Source organism: Monodon monoceros, unplaced genomic scaffold, assembly GCF_005190385.1.
Source record: "Monodon monoceros isolate NGI ecotype Baffin Bay Population unplaced genomic scaffold, NGI_Narwhal_1 Super_Scaffold_21, whole genome shotgun sequence".
NCBI lineage: Eukaryota > Metazoa > Chordata > Mammalia > Artiodactyla > Monodontidae > Monodon > Monodon monoceros.
The window spans coordinates 90,087,318-90,112,261 of record NW_021703778.1 but is presented as its reverse complement, the minus strand read 5'-3'; the positions used below and the strand labels follow the sequence as shown (position 1 = coordinate 90,112,261).

The window sequence follows — 24,944 nt, the reverse complement described above, 5'->3', positions numbered from 1 at the left end:
ATGATACTCCAGGCAGAAGATGGTGAGTGTCTGATATAGAGCAGTGCCATTTGGGGTGCAGAAAGAGGGCAGGTACACGTGAAAGATACTTAGGTGGCGATCTTTTGTTTGGACAGGCTACACCAGTTCCTCTAAAACTAAAACCTGATTACTGGAGTGAAAAACTACAGAAAGAAGCAGAGGCTTTTGCTTATTACCGCCGGACACACACTGCCAATGAGCGGCGCCGCCGTGGTGAAATGAGGGATCTCTTTGAGAAATTGAAGATCACGTTGGGGTTACTTCATTCTTCCAAGGTTTCCAAAAGTCTCATTCTTACTAGGGTAAGTGTTATGTGTAAATAACAGACAAGTAAGAGCTTGACTGAAAGAATCTTCTGGAGATATTTATGAGAAAGAGAATGAAGAAGATTGAAATAGAGCTTGTGTTTAACATTTGAAGGTGGACTAATGAATGCCCAATAAATCCCTTAGGAAGAAAAGTCCTTATGTTGAGTCAGAGTAGCTTCTCATTGAAAGTCAGATTCTTAACCAGCAGAGTCATTATCCTTTCTTCAAAAAAAGTTAGAAATTCTGTTAAACTCTGTTTACTATGACTTCTTTACACTGGTGTTTTCCGTAGTACTTAGAAAAGTTTATCACGGTGAAAGGCACAACACAACTGCTATTTTGACATCCTTCTTAACAGTTGACAGTCACTTTAAAGGAAACTCTAGTATTCAAGCTAGCAGAAGTTTTAATTTTGCATGTAGAATGTCTAAGGTAATTTTGTTTAAATTGCTTATAAGTAGAAGTTGGAAGAGTAAAAGGCAAGCAGTCATATCCCTCTAGAACAAGGTTATTTCAACCAGATTTTGCTTAGATTAGGAGTTGATTTTTTTTTTTTTGCTGTACGCGCGGGCCTCTCACTGTTACGGCCTCTCCCGTTGTGGAGCAAAGGCTCTGGACGTGCAGGCTCAGCGGCCATGGCTCACAGGCCCAGCCGCTCTGCGGCATGTGGGATCTTCCTGGACTGGGGCACAAACCCGTGTCCCCTGCATCGGCAGGCAGACTGTCAACCACTGCGCCACCAGGGAAGCCCCTAGGAGTTGATTTTAAAGTTGATTATTAAGATCTAAGCAGAGTAAAAGGTTTTGTTTCTCCTTGCAGTAGTGGAAATACCTGTTAACCACTCAGTGGTGCTCTTTGTAAATAATCACTTTCCCTAGAAGTATAAGACAGAAAAATCGCCTAAAGTTTAACAAAAAATAAATTCTGAAACATTAAAAATTGTTTTTTGGGTTTTTTTTTTTTACTTCTATACTTTATTATTTTTAAAATTTTTATTGGAGTTTAGTTGATTTACAATGTTGTGTTAGTTTCAGGTGTACAGCAAAGTGGATCTGTTATACAGATACATATATCCACTCTTTTTTAGATTCTTTTCCCATAGAGGCCATTACAGAGTATTGAGTAGAGTTCCCTGTGCTATAATATAGTATGTCCTTATTAGTTATCTATTTTATATATAGTAGTATGTTTATGTCAATCCCAGTCTCGCAGTTTATCCCTCCTTCTGTTTCTCCCCAGTAATCATAAGTTTGTAAAACATTAACAATTGTTTTAAATGGCATTATAAAGTTCTCTAAAATATTAGATAAAAATTTTTTTATTTAAGAAATTATGTAGCCCCCACCTGTTTTTCGGAAAAAGCAAACTGATGGATGTGATATTACTATTTCTTGTCGTAGGCATTCAGCGAAATTCAAGGACTAACAGATCAGGCAGACAAGTTGATAGGACAGAAAAATCTTCTGACTCGCAAACGGAATATTTTGATACGGAAAGTATCATCTCTTTCAGGTGAGATAAGTGAATGATCTCTGATAAAGAGTACAAATATAGCTTTAGTGAGGAAAATCCTTAGTAGATCTTTCAGATACTACTTAGTTTCAGGCTTGGTTCCCAGAGTTAACATCAGAATTATCGTTTGACTGGGTGGGACATTTCTTCTGGATTATAATTACTCTTGCCTTCCATAGTTTAGGGGAATATAGTTAAATCAACTGGATTTCAGTTGACTCTATTTCTCATTATTACGTGGGGTCTTATAGAGAGTAACAGTTTATTCCCTATCAACCTATAGGTAAGACAGAAGAAGTGGTCCTGAAGAAGCTAGAGTATATTTATGCAAAACAACAAGCATTAGAGGCACAAAAAAGAAAAAAGAAGATGGGATCAGATGAGTTTGATGTGTCTCCCAGAACTAGCAAACAGCAGGAAGGATCTTCTGCATCATCTGTAGATCTCGGACAGATGTTTATAAATAACAGGAAGGGGAAACCTTTGATTCTTTCCAGAAAAAAAGACCAGGCCACAGGTAGGAGAGACATTCTTTGCTTTCTTTAATGTAGACGAACATTAGTTTAGTTTAGAGAACTGAATGTCTTCTCTTGGCCATCATTTTAGTTTTAATTAAATGAAAGATGGGTTGTATTAAAAGTAGAATATTAACTACGTTAGATTTCAGTTTCTAGCTTTACACACTCAAGCAAATCCTAGTAAGTTATCAGTCATGGTAACATATAAGACCTACTTCCGATAGCAGTCTTCAGCCAAGTATTTTTCTTCTAATGTTTCAGTATTTTTTTTAAGCTGCCATCTTTTCAGACTTTATAAATGAACTCTTGATTTCCCTGCAGTTCTGCTCATGAGTTGAGGAAGTTTGGATCTAGATGAGACAAATAAATTGGAAATTTTTTTTAAAGTTTATTTTTGTTAATCAGGCTCTACTTTTCATCAGATTGCAGCCTGTCAATGAATTGCTATTAAGGAACAAAGTAAATTGGTTTTGATTTTTTTATTCTCTCCTATCTTGATTTTGGAAGTGAGGCTATATTGATTTTATATTACTTGTTTATATCCTTTGAGAATGGTATATCCTTTTTTACTCTTTGGATAGCACAGTGTATGAACCAAGGAAATCTGGTTTATTATATCAACTAAGAAAGTAGTGATAGATACTAAAACATGAGTTAGTTTTAACATTGCACATTTAAATGATGTTATTGCTAAGAAAGAATTTTAATGATCGTTTAGTCCAGTCACCTCATTTTACAGGTGGAAAAACTAAGGTCTAAAAACTTGAAGTAATTTCTTAGCGGTATATAGGAAAGCAAACCTAGGGATAAAATTGTGTGTGCCTTCATCCTGATTCACCATCAAGACCATCAGAAGCATTCCATTGAAAAAGTGGTTCCATGGCTCTGTTCCTCAACAATAAGAAATTCTGTCCCTTAAGAGAATCACTGGACAGGTACTGGAAAATGGTTCAAAAAGTAAATTGCAAGTTGAGGTTCCCTAACTAAATTTGAATTTTATTTCTTGCTTTTTAAGACAAGGTGTGGTTTTTAGAGATGTCTCCTACACTCTTAGGCTATTCACTAGCATTAATTGAAGATCTTTTATCCTTAACTAATTTCTGCTCTTCCTTACAGAAAATACCTCATCCTCTAACACTCCACACACCTCTGCCAACATTGTGATGACTCCACAAGGGCAGTTGCTCACTTTAAAAGGTCCCTTATTCTCAGGACCAGTGGTTACTGTTTCTCCTGCTCTCCTAGAAGCAGATCTGAAACCTCAAGTTGCCAGCAGTGCTGTGGCTCAGTCAGGTATGTCATAAGTGTTGTCTTTCATGGGTAGTGAAAAAGAGTTATCCCTGGTATCTCAAAGTGACAGAGAAAGCCTTTGAATGTGTTCTGTAATGATAAAGAGCTATTGTATTCGAGTTTGCCTTTGTAAGAGAAGATTGTCTTTTTAGAACATGTTTTGCCCTATCTGTGGTATTGAATGGTCTTTTTTACCTGGGAATGGGAACTATTTTGCGATCTCTTCTAATTTCTGAGTAGGAAAAGAATTGAAAAGATGTGAAAGTAAAAGGAGGTTGAGGAGTCATTGTTTTAGTTTTTGGTGTTAATAAATATTTATCAATTTTGTGTTGTACTCAGAGATGGTACACTCCTACATTACCAGCCTGATACAGTTTCAGCACCCTCCCTTTTGGGGATAAGGAGTTAAGGTGAAAAGGAAATTTCACTTGGACGAAATTTTAGGTTTTAGGAACCTGAATTTCTATTAAGGTAAAAGGGTATCCTTACCAGTACTAATACTGCTAAACCCAGTCTGGAGGAGTCATCCTTTCTTACAGTGCTGCCTCTAGGGCTTCATCTTTCCCTCAGAGTAGCAGTTAATTGGACAAACAGAATCAAGGTGCATGTCTGCCTCAGGATAAAAAAATAAACTTGGGGAGCATTTCTATAAAATAATTAAATAGAACTTTTATTAATGATGGAATATCAAAGTGTCTTTTGGTTAGATTTTACCTATTTTCTTGTTAGGCTAAGTCCGTAATTTGAAAAACTGGTATTTCCTTTCATCTTCTTGATAAAAGTAGACTGGTGAAATTTTAACTACAACTCCCATGAGATGGTCATTGGGTATGAATGAGAGTACTTACCACTGTAGATATAAATGAGTTTTTTTTTTCCCCCCAGAAAACGACGACTTATTTATGATGCCAAGAATTGTTAATGTGACATCATTGGCCACGGAGGGAGGTTTGGTAGATATGGGTGGCAGCAAATACCCTCATGAAGTTCCTGATGGCAAGCCGCCTGACCACCTGAAAAACACTGTCAGGAATGAAGATAACTCCTGTGAAGATTTGGGTAGAATCTCTTCCAGAGGCAACCACAGAGATGTCAGAATGGCACTGGGTACAACACAGGTTTATCTGTCAAATAAAGATTCTGGTTTTCCACAAATAGTTGATGTTTCCAGTATGCAAGAAGCACAGGAGTTCTTACCCAAAAAGATTTCCAGTGATATGAGAGGAATTCAGCATAAATGGAAAGAGAGTGAATCAAGACGGGAGAGACTGAAGACAAAGGAGTCTCCATTTCATAAATTAAAGATGAAAGATCTCAAAGACTCAAGCATAGAGATGGAATTGAGAAAGGTAGCATCAGCTATAGAGGAAGCAGCACTGGATCCCAGCGAACTGCTAACTAATATGGAAGATGAGGATGATACTGATGAGACACTGACATCTCTGCTCAATGAGATTGCCTTTCTTAATCAGCAGTTAAATGATGACTCTGTTAACCTGGCTGAACTGCCCAGCTCTATGGATACAGAGTTCCCAGGGGATGCTCGACAGGCTTTTATCAGTAAGCTTCCTCCTGGGAACAGAGCAACTTTCCAGGTTGGCCACTTGGGAACTGGTTTGAAAGAATTGCCTGATGTTCAAGGGGAAAGTGACTCTGTCAGCCCACTCCTCTTGCACTTAGAAGATGATGACTTTTCTGAGAATGAAAAACAACTTGCAGAACCAGCCTCTGAGCCAGATGTCCTTAAGATTGTTATTGACTCTGAGATAAAGGATTCTGTTGTTTCCCACAGGAAAGCTGGTGATGAAGGGAAGAGTACTGGCATCCCTGCAGAGCCTGAAAGTGTGTCTTCACCCCCCATCCTACACATGAAGGCTGGCCTAGAAAACAGCAGCACAGATACTTTGTGGAGGCCGATGCCAAAATTGGCACCTCTTGGTTTAAAAGTAGCTAATCCTTCCAGTGATGTAGATGGTCAGAGTCTCAAGGTGATGCCTTGTTTGGCACCTGTAGCTGCCAAAGCTGGGTCAGTTGGACACAAAATGAACTTAACAGGGAATGACCAGGAATGCCGGGACAGCAAGATGATGCCTACATTGGCACCTGTTGTGGCCAAACTGGGCAACTCTGGGGCCTCACCAAGTTCTGCAGGGAAATGAACTTATTTGTCCTCAGGCAGAAGCCAGGCTGTGAGGGGAAACCTCCTTTCTCTGCAGGCACCTGTTTGTGTCATGGAACTGTGATCCTTGACTTTGATGCAGTGGATGATGGTAGAGAAAGGGGGTAGGGTGCTGACCTCGGTATAAGAAATTACTACTATGAAATTCTGATCATGTTAAAATGTGTTACCTCACTTGTGGTGCTGGGTCTCCTCATCCTCTCTAAGAAGATGCGATCCATTACTGAACACGAGGTGCCCCTCTTACCCAAGGAATTCATAACAAGACTGTAGGTCCATAGTGGTTCCTAGTTCTTCCCTCCCAGAGTAAAAGCTGCTTGAGACTTTGGAGTTGCTATGAACTGAACCTTAGTTGATAGCTGTTGCTTAAGTTGTTTAAATCTGAAGTGCAAGGAATGTGATGCACTTGTGCAGAGGGATCCAGAAGAGATAGTTTTTAGTTGGTGTTTCAAGAGTAGGGGGAGAGAGGATGGGTACCATGGAATACCAAAGTGAAGGACTTAGTGTCATTCAACAAAATTTTCTCTTCTTTTATATCCCAAGTAGCTTCCATTCCCTCACCTTTTCAATCAGAATTATAAATCCAAGCTTTCTGGTAAAGTAGGAATGCTTTAAAACAAAAACTTTTTATTACTAAGGTAATCATTTTGAGATGTTAAAATTACTAGTTCTCCCTTATTGTCTTTGGGTGTTGAGAAGACCATTTCATAGTACCAAGGATTTCTACCTGGATTACATATTTTGGAGGTAGGCATAGAGGGAGTCCACCCCCTTTCACAAATCACATCACTCAAGAGACAGCTAAAATGAAAAGCATTCCCTCTCCATACCAGAGACAGTGGCCAAAATAAAAATCTGTGAGGCTGGATGTTCCCCAAATCAAGCCAGCCTCCTGGTGCTTGAAGGTTTCATTCACTATTACCTGCACAGGATGTAAAGAAAAGAAAAGTCACAGTAGGCATTCTTTACCAGGGAAATAAGGCAGTATTTGAATCACAAGATATATTTTTTATTATCTGCTACCATGGATTCAGTGATCTGTAGAGCTTTTTCACTCATTAGCTGTCAGGGTATGAAGGACTGACAGCCTGTAAAGATAAAGATATTTATATTTTTGTATAGTTGTTTTCATAGATTTCTCAAAGGCTGAAGTTTTCAACCTAGGAGATGAGATTTGTATTGAGTATAGAAATGATGTTTCCTATCTAGTTTGTAAATAATCATGGTGCACTTGAGGGGTCTCTTGGAAACTCCTGGGGGCAAGAATCACTATTCTGAAAATGTATAGACTGGGATTTAGCTGCTGCATTTTGCCTTTCTTAAATAATTATATTTTGGAATGTAACCCCTGTTCTGTCTTCATTGACAGGATTTGCTTGTGTTGTGAAACACTAACACAAGAGCTTCCAGTGCCTGGGCTGTGCCTAGGTGATGCTGTTTCTTCTACATCCCCTGCCTTCTTTATCCCAAATCCCACTCAGCATATCTTCAAAACTAGGTTGTGAAACCAACTTTGGAATGGTCCTAGCTAGTGAATTATTACCTCCGTGGTTGGTTCCCTTTCTAGTAACTCTGGTAATAAACAGATTGAAAAGGGTGGGAAATTTTCTTCTGCAAATTGCAGTGGGAACAAATTCTTTGTTGGTTTTGTGTTACTTGCCTTTCTAGACCTCCTCATCAGCATTCAACCTTCCCACCTCTAAAGGTTACTGAAGAAGCTTGAAGTAGGTAATGAGCACCCCTCAGCTTCTCATTATCCCTCCCACTTCTCTTTACCCAGGAGGTTTCATTCAATGCCTTAGCCAAGGAGTCCAGCACCTGTCTTCCCTGCTAATAATTGTCCTTGGAGATGCTAGTAGTTTAATCCAGGTATAGCAGTTTCCCATTATTTCTTTGCTTGTCTTGTCCTTGCATTTCCTCCTGACTTCCCAAGGCTCTTGTAGCTTCTGAGGGTCAGCCAAGGAGCAGGCAAGTGAGCGAGTAATCCTCAGGAAAAGAAGGACCATTCTGCTTCTGAACACTGTTCTTTTTTTTTTAGAAGAAAATAGACAAGTAATATTCATTACTTGATGGGAAGATATTTAACTCTGTTTATCAGAGATGTACAAAGATAGAAATGAGAGATGATCCCAGCTGTTCAAGGAAGGCTGCAGATATCATTACAAAACCCCCAAGATAATGGTGTTTTCAAGACCTTCCTGGAACTAGAAAGTTGTTAGGGCTAATTTTAGGAGGGCTCAATCTTCAGAACAATCCTGCAGTCTTGATAGAAATCTAAAATCTCCAAAAACTCCTACCTTTTAACCTTACCCCAGGAGAAACTGATCTATGAAAATTACATGTGTGGTTATGAAAGATGTAGTTGAGTGAGGAGTTGAGGAATTGGGAGGATAGTGAGCTCTCACCCTAACTCTGTAAGAAGCATGATCTCAGTAGGCCAATAATTTGCCTTTTTATACATCTGTAAATAAATGGAATGTTTTTAAGAATATAATTATGTCAGATTTAGCTTTTTCTTTTATATATTAAATATATATATATATATCTTTCTTTTTCTGCTTTTGAAAAATGACTATTTTTTTAGAAACCTAAGAACAGAAGAAATTTGGCAAGTGGAAGGAAGAATGTATAAACTTGAAATAAATCAGTTACAATAATTAAAGCAGGACTTGGTGTTGGGAGGTTTGTGCTGAGTTGGAGTAGAGAATTCTAATGTCCTGAGACATATTTGGGAGAAGTGCCGCTGAAGGAGATAATAATAGGTATTCCTTACTGTTTTCAAAGTTTCGGACATGCCATTTGGAGGAGGTTTTTGGTGTTCTAATCTTTGCAGCGTGTTTTACATGGAGACTTCGAAATTTTGTACAACTTGATGACAAGTATTTGGCTTAAGGAGTCATTCTACAGTGAAGAATGGCTAGCCTCATAGTACCAGTGTGTTCAGGGTGTAACATACCTGTTCCCCTGGTGAATAACAGGACATAAACATAGTCTTAGTGGCTAAGGACAATAGATATTCTTAAAGCAAGCTATATGTTAACTAGTATTACAGTTTACAAAAATTTTTTATTAAAGGAGTCCTTTTAGACATTGAACTACTCTAGAGTCACTAACAGATCAAGTCCAGTTATATAAACTTCATACAAATTACTGTGTGTAATTTTTTTCCCCAGAATTATGGTGAAATACTTAACAGGCCTTTCTGTAACAAGTTGAAAAATGTTTGAACGTGGAAGTAAGGCAGACAATCCATATATTATTTGGAGCAGGGTTTAGTAGTATAGTTTTTTTCCCCCTAATTATACTAGTTGAGATATTGAAATGGAATGATATCAGGTGAATTGAGAGGTAAATGCACTTTGAAGATGGGTCTGAAAAATGATGACCCTTATTCCTCACTCCCAGGAGATTAAAAAAAAAAAATGCACAGAGGCACAGAGTAGGAACATTTTCAGATACTTTTATAACCAAGAATCAGAATGGATTTCTTGCACAGAATTGGTGATTTTTAAGAAAATGTAAGGGCATCAGTACTTCATGTTATTGTATTATCTCTAATGAAATTTTACATGAACATGAATTGCTGGATGCAGAGAAAATAGACTTAATGCCATTTGGAGAAAAAAAAAACAGCCAAAAATGTGTTTTTGAAATTAAGTTAGAGGGAAATAATTTGATATATACAACTTTCGAACTGAGGCATAATTGTAGTATATTAAATATGACTGAACTGCTCTACAAAGATATGTTAAGTGTAGAGTGATAGTGATGGAGGTATGTATGGAGGGTGAGAAGGCTAAACCATGGGAGGAGTTGGAAATTTTGAGACAAATCTAAACTCTACTAAATTCTATTATTGTAAACTCTGCTGTTAGATTTTGTTAAATAGGAAAGCAGTATTGGAAGCATTGTTTTGAGATCCATCCTGTTTCCAACTGCGAACACTGGTCTCAGCTGTCCCACAGTGCCTTGCATGTAAAGGTGCTCAATAAATATTTGAATTGATGAGCAAATGTTTACTCTAGCCTGTTAGTTTTCTAGGATCTTATAATTGCACTTATTTGTTAAGTCTAGGGTGAATTTAAAAATCTTATCTAATGAGCATCATGAAAACAGACAATGGTATACACCTTTCCTAGACATCTAGAATTTTAGAATCTGACAACCATGTATACATATTGAGGACATAGACAAGCAGAATAAAAAGTGAAATAGCACACGAACAGTGAAATATGTATGTAAGGGTCAGCTGCATTTTGGAGGGTGGGGTAGCAATTATTTAATTTGGATAAAAGGGAATAATCCTGTTCACATTTGACCTGGGATTATTATTTTCTCATCTTACAGCGTATTCCCATATTGGCACTTAAAAGGCTACATGCTATGTATCCTAGATGGTGAAGGTTGGACTGAATTGTGAAGAATTAAAAATACGTGATTTTGATCCTATACTGGAAGTATCCAGATTCTAGACTTAAGAAATCTCTTAATTACACTGTTCTCAGTTGCTTATCACCTAGATCATCTTTGACAATGAAAACAGGAGCTTGTATTGTCTCTGCAATTTCAGCTTCAGATGGGAGTAATTTGGGGAACATTTTCTCTAAGAGGATAAACCAAGGTAGCTTTGTACAGGAAATGACCAATGACATTCTGTAAACCCATTTCCTGGCCATGAGTGGTTATGTAAGTGAGAAAGCTACTAGTGGACACAAAAATTATCTGGAGAGAATTAGGGACAACTCTAGTGGGTGGAGATGGCAGTTGCTAGGGAATGCAGCACACAAGTAAGGACACCAGGTGGCACCCTTTATTAACAGTGTTATATTGGTTCCTTCTCCCCCCACCCCCCACCCCACACCCAATGGAGGTAAAATCACAGACTAGCAAGGAGTTGAAGGAACCAACCCCCTATTTCTTACTGTAGCTATTACCAGTTGGTCTTCCCAGGAGGTGACTTCGCTGATCTTTGTGTCGACTTGTTAGCTTTACAGTTCTCATTTTTAATACCTGCTACAATACACACAAGAATATACCTGTTTTGCCACTTGGCTGTACGAGACCCACTCAACAGCAATGGGTTTAGGAGTCCTTCCCTGTTGCTAACAGATCATCTCCCCCAGGGGTTCCAAGGACCTGTCTGGGTCAGATGAGAGATGTATCAGTGTACTATTTCTCTGGAGCCCAAGTGTTTTGGCATAGGTTAAACTTTTTGTAAGGTAATTTCTCTAAATAGCAATGAGGCAGAAAGGCTCCTAGAAAATAATCTTAGACTGAAACACGTATGAAATAATATGTAAAGGTATTTCTGTGCACGCTCTGCCATCCCCCACACCCCGCCCATGAGCTAGAAAAACTATACCACGGAATCTAGTGGCAGCAAGCTTGGCATTGATCTCGCCAAAGTAACTGTACTACGGAAAAGGTTTCATGAGTAAGTTTTGACAGGAACATGGAAAATATCTGGAGCAACAAAGTCCTGGTTAACTCTGGATGAGAACACAATGGAACATTGGAGGCTAAGGAATCCATGAAACAGATCCATAGGCCGATTGACCTGACACCCCGCCTCCCTTCCTGGCTAAGCTCCCTCCCCTTTCTTCCATCACGGCCAATCAGGTTGCCTAGTTCAATATACCTCTCGGCGATCGAAAGAGTTACTCAGGAGAGTCATTTCCACGTAGGTCAACGCGCCGGACAGGCGGCGAGCAGAATCTATTTTATCCGTTTTAAATCCCAGCCCTTGGGAACAGACCTTATGGCTGTACCCAAGTCTTGTAATTCTGAGCTAGGAGTTAGTTTCAGCTCTGGTCCCTCGGGTCTATCAAATGCCAACCGTAGCACCCTGGGGGCGTGGTTACCGTTTTGTTGGGGCTCTGGAAAGTGCACTTATCTGGGGGGCCGGGCCTGATAATACCATAACAGGCTTGGTTTTCTCAGTTCTGAAGCCGTGTTCTGCCGACCTTCCTCTAGCAACCATACTCGCGACTGCATTGTGCGGAATCCGTGGTTCGCAAGTCCCTTGCCCTCTACTTCCTAGACCCCTTCATTGGCTCCGCCCCTATAAGCAGTACTTGTCCACTCTGGGAACGCCCCCCTGCATAGAGACCGCTCCCCCTAGCCTCTGCTCCTCCTACCCAGCTCGTAGCTGAGCCCAGGCGGTAGTTCGCGTTTTGAGCCGCTCGTGCCACCATAGCTGTTGCTGCCGCTGCCGCTGCCGCTGCCGCTGCCGCTGCCGCTGCCGCCGCGGAGCTGAAATCGCTGAGCGCGATGCTTGAGGGAGCTGCGAGCCGGACGGCCCGCGCGGCCCGGGGCTGGTGAGGCTGGCCCCGAGTGGGGGCGCTGGCGAGTAGCAGGGGCTTCTGAGGGAGCGGAAGGGTTTAGGGCTCCTGCGGCTGGCCGAGAGCGAGCTCGGGAGGGTCGTGGGTGGGGGAGGGAGGCTCCCGTGGCAGAACGGGTTGCAGGGCCACAGCGAGCCCCGCCACGCTGAGTGTCCCTGCGGCCGCCAGCGCAGGTGCTGAAGGATCCCGTGGGACTCCTCGGTGGCCTCGGCGGCCTCCTTCTTTGGACACTGCAGATGCCATGAGAACAGTTGGGAATTAACGGGAATCAGACCGGCCACTAGCCCTTCTAGGGCCCATCCCATCCTTTCAGTTGAACGCCTCTGGCAGGTGTGGCCCTGGCGTTTCTTCGGAGCTCAGGCTTTTTAGCCCCCCTTTACAAAAGTCTGCCCTTCAGGCGTTGTAAGAAACCGCACTGGGCTTGAAGGTGGGGATGAGGCGAAGGGAGAGGGCAGTACCTAGAGATAAGAGCTGCAGACACGGCTAGGCGGAAGGTAAGGTGTCTTCTGCCATCTCAGGTCAGTGAGAGGGCATACTGGAAGGCCCTGTGGAGTGGGAAAGCAGTGCCGCTGTTGAGACAAGTCCTAAGATTGCGCCAGGAAGTGCCCCGGGGGGCTCCTCATCCTGATGGCTGTGGAAGGGTCAACCATTACCAGCCGGATCAAGAACCTTCTGCGATCCCCATCCATCAAATTACGCAGGAGTAAGGCAGGAAACCGGCGAGAGGACCTCAGCTCCAAGGTGAGTCCTAGTATTGGGAGCCACCCCTTTCCTCCCCTATCCTCTCTGCGCCATGTACCTCTTTTACCTTACTCTTTCTTGGGAAGGAGGAGAACTAGAAGCTCACTTTGGCTCTAAAGGACCGAGTGTGCCCATCTCTGCCCCTCAAGAAAGCAATGAGCAAGCAGGGATGAGCATGCTGAGATTCATCTATGAAAAGGGAAGAACATGAGGAAGGCAACCCGGGTTCAGTTGTGGCCTCACTACAAACTAAGTCTGTGCTTGGGGAAGCCAGTTGATATGCTGTGACTCAGTTTTCCTTCTTGGAAGAGGGTAGTGGGACCACATATCCTGTGAAGGGCTAAGCTGCCACTGATGTAGCCGCAAGTGTTAGTGTCACAGCTGGGGTTATGTAAGACAGTGGTAGCAGAAAGAAATATGCTAAAACACCTAGTCGGAGGAATCGGCTAGGTAAATGCTCTTCCCTGGTGTCAAAACAAATTTACTTATCTATTCAAGAGACCTGAATTAATTTAACTGGAGTTTCTTGGCTTTTTAGGAATGGTAACATGCAAGGGGCCAAATATCTGCCAGGCAAGCAATTCTGGTTTGCCCTTGAACATTGCTTATCTCATTCACTATATCTCACCCTGCTGCAGAAGTTCCTCAGAGACCAAGTCCCTTTCCATCCCCTCCCATGTCTGGGTGTAGATGTTTATGCTTTCTTGAGCTTTGTAGAGCCCCACAAGTTTGGGAATACAAAAGTAGACTAATTTATTTAATTCCTGAGGGAACCTGGGGCCTTGTTGCCACAGGATCAGATTAGGCTTTTGTGTCTTATAAGCAGCCTGTAAACACAGTAGCCTTGTGTAGTGCAGGATTGCTACAGGGAGAGACATTTGAGACAGCAGCATTTTGTTGCCTTGCCTGTATCTCTTCAGAGATGAGTAAACCCAATGAGGAATGATTTAGAATGCTAATGTACAGCATGGCAGAGTTCTGGGAGGACTTAACTCAGATCCCTGTCCCTTAGCAAAACCTTACTTGGATTTGGTCAGAAGGTGAACACCTTTGCTGTATATTTCATTCAACAGGAATCAAAATTGGGCGCAAGGTTCCATGGCTGTGGAGATAGTGACTTTTCCGAGTGCTCTTATTAATCATTGTTCATAGTCTCCAGAGGCAGGAGAATGAGCCTGAAACATAGGCACTGTCTTAGATTTGGCTCCATTCACTCATTTGTTGTGTTGGATCATTCTTAGTACTGTAAGCTCTCATATTCTTGGCTGGTAACTTGGCAATGACCAGCACCATTAGAGCCATCTTCGTGTCTCTTTGGTCTCTTTTTCTGAACAAGAATGGTATAGGTAATAGAAATGTATGATGGGAGTTTAGTCTTCAGTATTAATACTTATTGTAACCGGCTGGTACGGTTACCATTCTTTAAAATTTACCATGTTGTTCATCATTAATGCATTCTACAAACGTTTATTGTGTGCCTATTATGTGTAGAATCAGCAATGAATAAAACATCATATCCTTGCTATCAAAAGAGCTTGTGGCTGTCAGACATGTAAACAAATAATTACAACATGGTGTGGTAAATGCTGTCCTAGAGGTATGTATAAAGGTGTTAATGGCAGCACAGGGGAGGGAAACTAAATCAGCTTAGGGGGATTAGAAAAAAACTTCACAGAGGAAGGGATGCTCGAACTGTGAGTCCTGAGGCAAGAGAAGAGGAGAAGCTCTCAAGGAAAACAGTGAAAAAAGGAATCCTTGGCATCACCATGAAACATCCCTGCTTCAAATAGGAATTCAGTGCTTCAGACTGCTTTAAATGGCTTTGTTTGTCCTAGAGCTGTGAATGAAGGAAATACTTAGCTAAAGTTGAATGACTCTTGAACAGTCTGACAGAGCAAGAGTGCTGGTGCATATCTTTAGCACCCAAAGTAGTAGCTGCCTTTGTGTGCCTCGGACCTTGCAGATGCCTGACTCCCCACACTCCTTACTGAAGACTCTACCTGAGATGATTCTAAAAGCCTGCCTTGTGGTAACCAACGTTAAGACCTGGTGTACAAGGCTTTGTGAGTTGCTCTAATATGTGGTAGCTGTGGTAACAGAGAGTTTGTGCTTCATGGATAAATAACTCTGAAACAAAATTTGAAGACCAAAAGACATATGCCTTTTGTGTGGGGTGGGGACAAAGAAGGAAGCGACAGAGGGCCTTTCTGCAGCTCTTAACCTCATATGGCCTGCTGCTTTGAATCATAACTGTTCCTGCTGTCTAAAGTAGGCTTTTCACCAAATTCTCCACTTATTTTTAGATCCAACTCTATATTTACTGGAGCCACAGGGCCTTCTCTGACTAGCCCTACTACCTTGGAACCAATCTCTAATTGTTCTTTTATGTATTTCTTCATTTCCTAAGGTCAGAGCCATGTTCTTTATTTCCTTTACATCACACTGTGTAGTACAGTGTAAGGAATGCGCTAAATACTAAATGAATGAATGAATGAGAACAATTTAAAGCTGTCAAATATAGTGGGGATAAACTTGAAATTCCATAAGAATAGCAAAAATGATCAGGAGGAGTTTGTGACCTCTTTAGTAGAGAAATCAAAATTAGGAAGAATAAAATGTGAAAAAAGAAATAGAGATGTAGCCTATTTAGGTGTGAAGGGCATTAGAGAGAAGGGAAAGTAGTGCTCATTAAAGGCTTTTTAATTCAGGAGAGATCTAGTTAAAAATATGGTTAAAATATGGTTAAAAGCCAAAGTGAGAGTCAGTAGAGATGGGGATTTAAGTTATTAGAGAGAGTAGATGAGAGCTGAGGTTTGTATTAAACTTTCTCTAAGGGAGGGAAGGAAGTCTCTGCAGTGTATTAGAATTGGAAAAGAGTAATTTGAGGTTTTATGCCAGATCTGCTGAGTCTTGATGAAGTGTAACTCAAAGTTATCAGTTGTAAACACTCTTCAACTTCAAATCCTATGCAATTGTCAGTTCTTTCTCTCATCTCAGTTGAACTGTGTTTTCTTTAAGAAGCAAATGTGTGTGCTCTTGATAGCTAACCCTCCCCCTCTTTTCTTAAGTTTCTGAAAGATTTTTATGTGGAAGGAGCTGGGTTGTTTTTCATTTTAACAAAGGACAGAAATGGACTGAAGCCAAGCAGGCAAGATTTAAATTAGGGATACAAAAGGATTGCCTGTGCTGGAGGGTTGTTAGGTTTTGAAAAAATGAGTGAGGGAGGTTTTGAAATCTTCTTCCTTATTAATAGCCATTAATACAATCCGAGTTATATATTATCCCTTTGGAAACAATGGACAAGGTGACTGCAACTTTCTTCTAGTTCTCAGTTTTTATGAATATAAGTCTAATTCATATCCTCCCCCCCCACCATTTCTTCCCCCGGTGTTTCTCCGGCCTGATTGTATGGTAGTGCTTTGAGCCTTTTAGTATGTGGCTGTAAGAAGAATTTGTGTAGGTGAGTTTCATAGAGAAGGAAAAAGTGGCAATAATCTAATTTCAGCTTTGGATTAGTGTTTGAGCCCAGGTATTAGTATTGAGACTCTTTATTATGCCTATTTGGCAGTGAGGAGTCATATTCATTTTTTTAAAATATAAATTTATTTATTTACTTATTTATTTTTGGCTGTGTTGGGTCTTCGTTGCTGCACGCGGGCTTTCTCTAGCTGTGGCGAGCCGGGGCTACTCTTCGGTGCATGGGCTTCTCATCGCGGTGGCTTCTCGTGTTGTGGAGCACGGGCTCTAGGCGTGCAGGCTTCAGTAGTTGTGGCTCGCGGGCTCTAGAGCGCAGGCTCAGTAGTCGTGGCGCGTGGGCTTATTTGCTCTGCCGCATGTGGGATCTTCTCGGACCAGGGCTCGAACCTGTGTCCCCTGCATTGGCAGGCGGATTCTTAACCAGTGCGCCACCAGGGAAATCCTTTTTTCAAAGCATTTATGGATCACTGGCTGGCTGTAGCTTGATGGCGCTCAACTTGGGGGAGAGGTCAGGAGGGCAGTAAGACATCAGAATACCTGTGCAACTTTTAAAAAAATACGCATTCCTGGGCCTCATCCTATCTATATGGAATCAGAACCTCTGGGGGTAGAGTTTGTTAGTTGTGTATATATTAAGTTCCACCAGAAGCCCACTGCTGGTTTCAGCCCACCCTGAAATCTGTTGGCTTCATACCCAAGTCCTCATTGAGGCTTCTTGAGAATATGTAAAGCTAGCCCAGTAAGTATACTCTTCTCCTTGAGCAGTTTGTTTAATCTCCATTGTATCTTCTGGACTGATTGCTCTGTTAAACTGCTGTATCAGGAATAGATCTGAGAGAAGTGCCCTGTTGTAGGGTAAGATGTAAGGAGCTGGTCATTGCCTTACTTAGATCAGCAGGAATTTCCCTTGGGGGCAGAAATAGGAAAACTTTATGATAATATCCCTGAGTCCTAGCCAGTTTTTTTGTCACCATTCCACTACCCACTGCCCTTGGGACTCATAGCAACCAAGAGTTTTTAGTGTATAATACATACTCTCTGGGCTCCCCACCTAGAATAGATGACCGAGAGTAGAGGCCTTTGTGGCCAGCAGCCCTGCCCCTCACCTGTCTTTGTGAGTGAACTTGGGCAAGTTCTTGTTGAGTTTTCTATGATATAGTCTTCAGTTAAGGCTTGTGAAGTGTCTTGAGCTCCTCAGAACAGGTGGTGTACAGGGAAAAGTGTGAGGTGTTCTGGTCTTGTTCCTTTGATCTCCATTTCCTTTTCCTTCCGGTGCCTGCAGCTGCCCTCAGCCTTCAAAGTAAGTCTCACTGGAGAGAGAGGATTCTTCTCTCTGCAGCCCAACACCTCTTGCTTTGCTGTCTAAAATAGCCCAGCCTCTTCAGGCTTTAAGTTGTCTTGCAAAGCCTGCCCTCATCCATTTGGCCTCACTTATTTCGGAGTCTAACCGTACTGCTGCTTTCCAAGTTTCTTTTCCCTCTCTCAGCTTGTAATTTAGGGCAAGTTTCCCCTGTTAGATCTGTTTGAGTCACTGTCTTCTTTCTTGCTAGTATTTTGACTGTCTTTGGGGCCATTGGTATTTCTCTGACTTCACTTCTCTCTTCTGTTTGTTATCTGTATGTTTTCATTTCTTGACTAATGAAAAAACATTCATAGAAACGAGGCTTCAGCCTGACCTCTATAACCTCTCTGTCAACCCCCTGAGTCTCAAGTTGGACTTGTGGCTGTTATCACTGCCTCTTTGTTTGGAAAACAGTCTAGGGCTTGAAATTTGGGACTATGTTTATTCAAACTAAGCTTCTCTGGGAACATGGTCTGTCCCACTGTTGTTCTCAGAGTATCTGTTGGTTTTTACTTCATGTCCAGACTGCCCTGTTGGTAGGAAAAAAAGCTACAGTGTTTTCAGTAGGGTTTGTTATATTATGAATCACATTCCCACTGCTACAAGCTAAGCCTCTCCTCTGGGCTCTGTTGTTTAATGCAGGACAGGGCCAGGTTTCTGTCACCTTTCTTTCACATCAGTTCTCAGTAGAGGTGTGGAGTGAGAGCTGCCCATCTGTTTGGAAGTTTACTGAATCAAATCCACATTATGGATTTTACTTTAACTTCTGTTACCTCTTTTTAAAAAATGGGGGGTAGGAGGAGGGCAAGAAATAAAGTGAGTGTGGCAGACAGATTGGGCACTGTAGATCTTTAGGGTTGGTATTTTTGGTGGTTCAGATTTTCCAAATCTTGGTTTCCTTCCTCCTAACTGTTGTATCAGCAAGTTCACAGTGCTTCTTAATTGGCCACAGCATTTTCCTCTGGTTTTGAAGGATGCTTACAGAAGAATGAGTTCATATTATGGATATCTCCTCTTAGACTTCTAGGGAGTGAATTCCACCCTCTCTCATTTTGTCACAGAGAATGTTTGTAATGCTCTATGTGTTGTTTCCCTAGTCTATAAAACAGTCTCTTTTTAGGTTAGATTTTTAAATTTATACACTTTATCTCCCCCCCTAAACCTGGAATGGAGCTAAAGATACTTTCCCTTCCCTGCCCCTTCATTCATAGTTGAGATTTAAATGTAGTGGGAGATCTTGGAACAACACTTTGTGAGACCACGTGGCTGTTTTATTTTGTTTTTTTCCCCACTTTGTCACATTCTCTTTTGGAGGAATCCTGAGAAGGAATTCCTCAGGTTCTTCTGGGTTTGAACATTGCTTCTCACTTGTGCTGAGCTCACTAAGTTTCTGACTTCCCGTCATACCTCTCCTCTGTCTTTGCTTTCTTTGTTCCTGTAGTGGTGCTTCTGGTCATTTCCCCGTGAGTTCAGCTGACCCATTAAAGGTGCTTGCACTTAAAAACGAAACTTAAAAAAATTGTGAGATATAACAGGCATTGAAAAGTTTATGAAATATAATAATATAACCTTGTATTGTGAATAATTATAAAATGATTGCTCACATAACCACCACCCAAGTCAAGAAATAGAACACTGCCAAGTTTCTGAAGGATGTGATGCTAATGGTGTCATTAAGGTGAGATGAGATTTTTGTCTTATGTAATTAAGATGATTTTATTGTTAAAAATTAAAATACTCAAGGACTTGATCTTGACTATTTGTCCTTTTCAAGTTTCTTCTTCTCTATCCATTATAGATTTGTGCTATTCAACATTTCCAGGTAGTATGCTTGTTGGAACCACCCCTTTCCAGCCTTTGTTGTCAGTGCTTCCTGTCTTTATCTTACAATAATAATACTAGAAATAATAATATTTGTAGTGGTAATAATGGCTAACATTTATTGAGTTTTTTGCTGTGTACTGTGCTTAAGCATATACGTATATTATCTCATTTAAGTTTCACACCACCCTACTATAAGTACTATTACTATCCCCATTTCATAAATAAGGAAACTGATGCTCAGAGAGGTGGTTATATAGCCAGTAGATGACTGAGCTGGGATTCAAATCTTGGCTATCTTAACTCCAAAGCCTGCTCTTAATCTTTATCCTATACTCCTCCCAGGGAGTCTTCATGTGCAAAACATGACACTGAGCACAGAAGTATGCCCAGTATTGCTATAGCCAAGAGTCACATCTGCGATCAGCTTGGAAAAGGGCAGTACCTTAAAAAATATACTTTTCCCCCAATATTCCCCATAAAAGTTAATTTAGTGAACTTCTTAGAACGTTATTTTAGAACCATCATTCAGTAACCCTTGTCCCTTGCATCCTTGCTCCTCTTCCCACTCCCAACTCCAGATTTCACGAACTGTATCCCAACTTCTCATTCTATGGTACCGTTAGGAACTGTACAGCTCGTGGTTCTGTGGGTACGTGAATGTCAAGTTGACAGGGCACAGCTGTGTGGTTCCAGATGACCATAAGCCACAAGCAGTTGCTGCTTCTCTCTTGGAGTTGGAGTGAGGTGCGGGAGTGAAGTGGAGACCAACAGATGCCTCGGTTGTTTTCGTGTGTGGGTATCATGAGGCTTTAAACTGTTTTGCTCTTAGTTGGCGGTTGATTGTGTAGCTCACACTCCTGACTGCTTGTTAGTGCCACCTACCCCAAATCTCTCCTTCTTCATCCCCATTCTCCACCTCTTTGTTACCTCTGTGGCTGTCCCTACGCACAACTGACCTTATCTTGGAAGCTGTGGAGAGTCGCTGAGTTGAAATGCCTGTTTTCTGTGAAAGAAGCTGGATCTAAAATACCCTGTGCCAGGGCTGACCTGGATGATGACAGTTGGGGCTCAGGGAACATGAAAATGAGGTCATTTGCCCACCTGACTCTGTTTGGCTGGGTGGGCTCCGGGGTTGCTAAGTTCCTTGAGCAAGTGCCTTGCCTCACCTGATCTCAAACTTGTATTATTTTGATTTATTTCCTGAAATAGGCAACAGTGATAACATTATGGTTGCAAAAGCGTGGGATCTTAATGCATGCTTTCCTGCAGCTGCCCCAGTTAGTCCTGAGGAGAGGAAGCCCCAAGCTAGTTTGTGATCATGGGGGAGGAGCTCGGAGCATGCTCAGAACTCTTGACTCTTGCCATCACTCAGCTACTGCCTACAGAAAAGCAAGCAGCTGCTCGTCAGGGCTAAACATGCAATGGGCAGGCTGCAGGCTTGCCTCTGGTACCCTGACACTATTGGTCAGCTTCTATTTGGGAAAGCACAGTATCTTTGTACACCATGATGGTTTTCGTATGACCTAATAACCTGCTGCTGACTTTTCTGAACATGCCCTTTCTCCTTATGCTGTCCTTCCTTCCCCAGGCTGCTTTGGTCTCCCTTTGGAGGCCTCCACAGCAGCTGTGGTAGAGACTTTCCCTCATAGTTGGCTGGTGAACAGGGCTTCTCTGAGTTGAGGTGTAGACAGATTAGTGGGTGGGGGCAAGAGGCCAGTGGTCCTGTTAAAATGCAGATTGAGATTCAGACCCACCCCGAGACTCTGCATCACTACCAGGCTCCCAAGTGACGCCCATGCTGCTCTTCCTTGGGCCATACTTTAAGTAGCCATGCTGATTGTGTGTGTGTGTGTGTGTGTGTGTGTGTGTGTGTGTGTGTGTGTGTAGTGGGGGCTGGTGGGACAGCTTCCTCACTTCTGAGGGAACTGGATTCTCTCTCATTTGTAAAATTGGAATACTGATGGCTTTTTCCCAGGGCTGTTGTGAGGATTCAATGAGATTTAATGAATGTGAAAGCACATTGTAAGATCTAAATAAGTTTACAGCTATTAAGGGGTTTCTAATATTATCAGGGTCCACAGATTTCTAGAATATCCAGGAATTTTCTTCTAATTTGCTGGCAAGATTTTATTCCTTCAAGTTTCCATTTGTGAGAAGTCCTTTTTTTGGAGGTTCAACCTCTTCTGTTCCAACACTGAATCATCCTCCCTGTGCAGCTTTTTATTGTGACCTATCTTCAGCCCCTTTTTCTTGCCAATATTAACTTGTATCAACTATACTTTAACTACTGACCAAAAGAAAGATTTAGCAAATATTCTTTTTGATACTAACTACTGTGTAATTTATTTCAGGGCTATGGATATGATTTTGGGGAATTAAAAAAGGCAAGCTAGTGAACCAGGAGTGGGGGGAGTCCTAATTTACTGTGTCTGATTGGAAATCACTGGAGTAGTAAGCATGCTTTTTTGTTTTGTTTTGTTTTGTTTGCGGTACGCGGGCCTCTCACTGTTGTGGCCTCTCCCGTTGGGGAGCACAGGCTCAGCGACCATGGCTCATGGGCCCAGCTGCTCCGTGGCATGTGGGCTCTTCCCGGACCGGGGCACGAACCCGTGTCCCCTGCATCGGCAGGCGGACTCTCAATCACTGCGCCACCAGGGAAGCCCAGTAAGCATGCTTCTTAACAGCAGTAGCTTCTGTAGAAATAAATATAACTTTTTTCTTCTTTTGGGGCTAATTCATTTATACTGGGAAATAATTTGGGAAGTGAATTAGTCTTAGAGCTTCCTTTCAGACTAAGAATTTAAAGGCAGAGTGAAACGCATTAATTTTATGACCCATTGTTTTATGTTTCTAATGTTTGGATGAGAGTGAAATATTCTATTTAAATAATTTTTCCTTAAAGAAAATATATGAAGATGTGGGGAAACAAGTGCACTCATACCCTTCTGCTGTTAGTGAAAGCAGACATTGATCTAACCTTTTTAGAGGACAACTTGGTAATATCCATTAGAAGAAAAATTTACATATTCATATCTTTTGATTTAACAGTTATAATTCTGGGATTTTATTCTATGCAAACACTTACACCACACAAAAGTGTATATAACTGAATTTTTCTGTTGTTGGGGAGGGTTATTCACAGTAGTGAAATCTTTGAAGTAATCCAAGTAACCATCAATGGGAGATTGGTGTACATCCATAAATGAAATACCTTGTACTGGTTGAAAAGAATGAGTTCAATCTATATATACTGATATGAGAGGGTATACAAGATCTATTAAGTGACAAAAAGCAAACTGTATAACAGTTTTTATGTTAATGATTATTTATATTTTGTTAAAACATGTATGTTAGTATATGCATAGAAAAAATTGTGAGGCTGTAAATACCAAACTGTTGTTAAAATTGGTTACCTCAGGGAGGGATAGTAGATTATGGTGGACCTTCACTATCTACATTTCTATATTTCTGTAATGTTGGAATTTTTTACGATGAGTGTGTGTTATTTTTGTAAGTAGAAAAAAAATAGTAAAGATAAAAGTCTCTCCAATTTAAACATGTGTATTTCATATTTAAATCTAAAATGTTTAAATTTAAAAATCTGTATACTCATTTTATTAAAGAAGTTGTGTACAAATGTTGGAAAATATATCTGGTATAATAAACTTTGTTTTTTTAGTAATAATAGGACATAAAAATATTTTCTCACAAATTCATCATTAACTTCTTGAATTTGAAATAATTCATTTCTTTTTTTAAAAAAATATTTATTTATTTAGGCTGTGCCAGGTCTTAGTTGCGGCACGTGAGATCTTCGTTGCTGCATGCGGGCTCTTTAGTTGCGACATGAGGAATCTTTAGTTGCGGCATGCGTGTGGGATTCTAGTTCCCCGACCAGGGATCGAACCTGGGCCCCCTGCATTGGGAGCGTGGAGTCTTAGCCACTGGACCACCAGGGAAGTCCCGAGATAATTCATTTCTGATACTCAAAAATATTTCCTTGGTTAGCTTTGTAAATAAAATGTCTTTTTATACTTTCTGAAGTACATGTGCTTTCTGAAAAGAGTTTTTTACACCATATAGAGAAACATAAAGAAGAAAACAGGTCATTCATAATTCTAACATCCAGAATAACTACTTATAGCTCCATTCATTTCTGATTAAAAAGGACAGGTAAAGCTCTTTTTAAATAATAGGATTGTTACTTTTATTAAACAAAAATTATCTCAATCTTTTTGGACTTACTCGTTAATTATAATTTAAGTCAGATTTATGAAGAGCCATGCCATGCATGTATTTACTAAAGTCAGGGGTAAAACTGTTTGGTTTGTAATCATGCAAGGCACATGGATTATTCCATTCAGACCTTCACCAATCTTTCTGGAAAGGCATCAGAATCCTGCTTCCTGCTCCAGCTTCTAGGTTTGGCTATGATAGATGGAGAATTCTCTAGGAGGTTAAAGGATTTACTAAGTAAGATGCACCAAAGAATATTCACAAATATTTTTAAAGTATTAAAAATGGATTCAACAAATATACTATATTAAACATTGTGCGCTGTGCTATAAGCATAGAGTTGTATGAGATACAGCCTCTGCCTTACAGGAGATTATAGAGTAGCAGGAGAGATAAGACAGATCCTTAAAGAACTTCTGTACAAGGTACTAAGTAACACATGCCATGTGAATGATGAAAATTAAGTGCTGCTGTAAGAATTCCAAGGAGGGAGGAGTCACTTCTGGCCAGGTTGATCACAGAAAGAATCATAGGGGATGTGATATTTGAGCTGGTTCTTGAAGGAAGGGGTAGGGTTTCAGTATGGGATGGTGGAAGGGAAGGGCATTCCAGGCAGAAGAATATAAACAAAAGCCCCAGAGCTCCTTTCCAGAATAATGAATAATCCAGATTGACAAAAGCACATCATTCATATGGTGAGTAGAAGGAAATAGAATTAGAAGAACGATAGGGCCCATTGACAGATGGATGCTAGGCTAAGACATTTATAATTTATTTAGTTGGCATTAAGGAGCCATTGAAAGTTTTTGAGCAGGTGAGGCACATGATCATAGCTGTACTATGGAAAGATTATTCTAATGGGTTGGGGAGGGGAGGGCAGGGTCTACAGTAAGGAGCTTGATTAGAAAGCCATTGCTGTATCCAGGAATATGGTGCCAAAGGCCTCAACCAGGGTGTTGGCGTTAGGAATGGAAAGGAAATGAGAATTTTATAGAGAATAACACATTGAAGAGAGCTTCCTTCTTCTCGGAGAGTCTCATGGAACAAGTTGGCATGATTGCAGGAACACTGAGAGTCTGCTCCACTCCCCTTATCCCAGAACACACATTCACTTTGCACACTTAGTCCAGATAAGGAACAGTTAGTATTCTCCCT

The 24,944-nt window shown here is 41.0% G+C and overlaps 2 protein-coding genes across 12 annotated transcripts in view; both read left to right on the top strand.

Annotated features, from left to right (window-relative positions):
- The window catches only part of MGA (MAX dimerization protein MGA), a 156,414-nt gene extending 146,985 nt beyond the window's left edge, over positions 1 to 9,429 (top strand). For 6 of the 11 annotated variants that reach the window (XM_029236136.1, XM_029236135.1, XM_029236137.1 and 3 more), the window contains 5 exons: positions 117 to 323; positions 1,730 to 1,841; positions 2,125 to 2,358; positions 3,476 to 3,652; positions 4,535 to 9,429. In XM_029236136.1, coding sequence (XP_029091969.1) covers positions 117 to 323; positions 1,730 to 1,841; positions 2,125 to 2,358; positions 3,476 to 3,652; positions 4,535 to 5,808 — 2,004 coding nt within the window. In that variant the 3' untranslated portion in view covers positions 5,809 to 9,429. The remainder of the gene's footprint in view (positions 1 to 116; positions 324 to 1,729; positions 1,842 to 2,124; positions 2,359 to 3,475; positions 3,653 to 4,534) is intronic. The other 5 variants (XM_029236132.1, XM_029236131.1, XM_029236128.1 and 2 more) reach the window with 2 other exon arrangements.
- A 2,219-nt stretch (positions 9,430 to 11,648) lies between these two features.
- Positions 11,649 to 24,944, top strand: part of MAPKBP1 (mitogen-activated protein kinase binding protein 1) — a 52,244-nt gene continuing 38,948 nt past the window's right edge. Inside the window, exons 1-2 of the mRNA XM_029238769.1 lie at positions 11,649 to 12,145; positions 12,688 to 12,910. Coding sequence (XP_029094602.1) covers positions 12,797 to 12,910 — 114 coding nt within the window. The 5' untranslated portion in view covers positions 11,649 to 12,145; positions 12,688 to 12,796. The remainder of the gene's footprint in view (positions 12,146 to 12,687; positions 12,911 to 24,944) is intronic.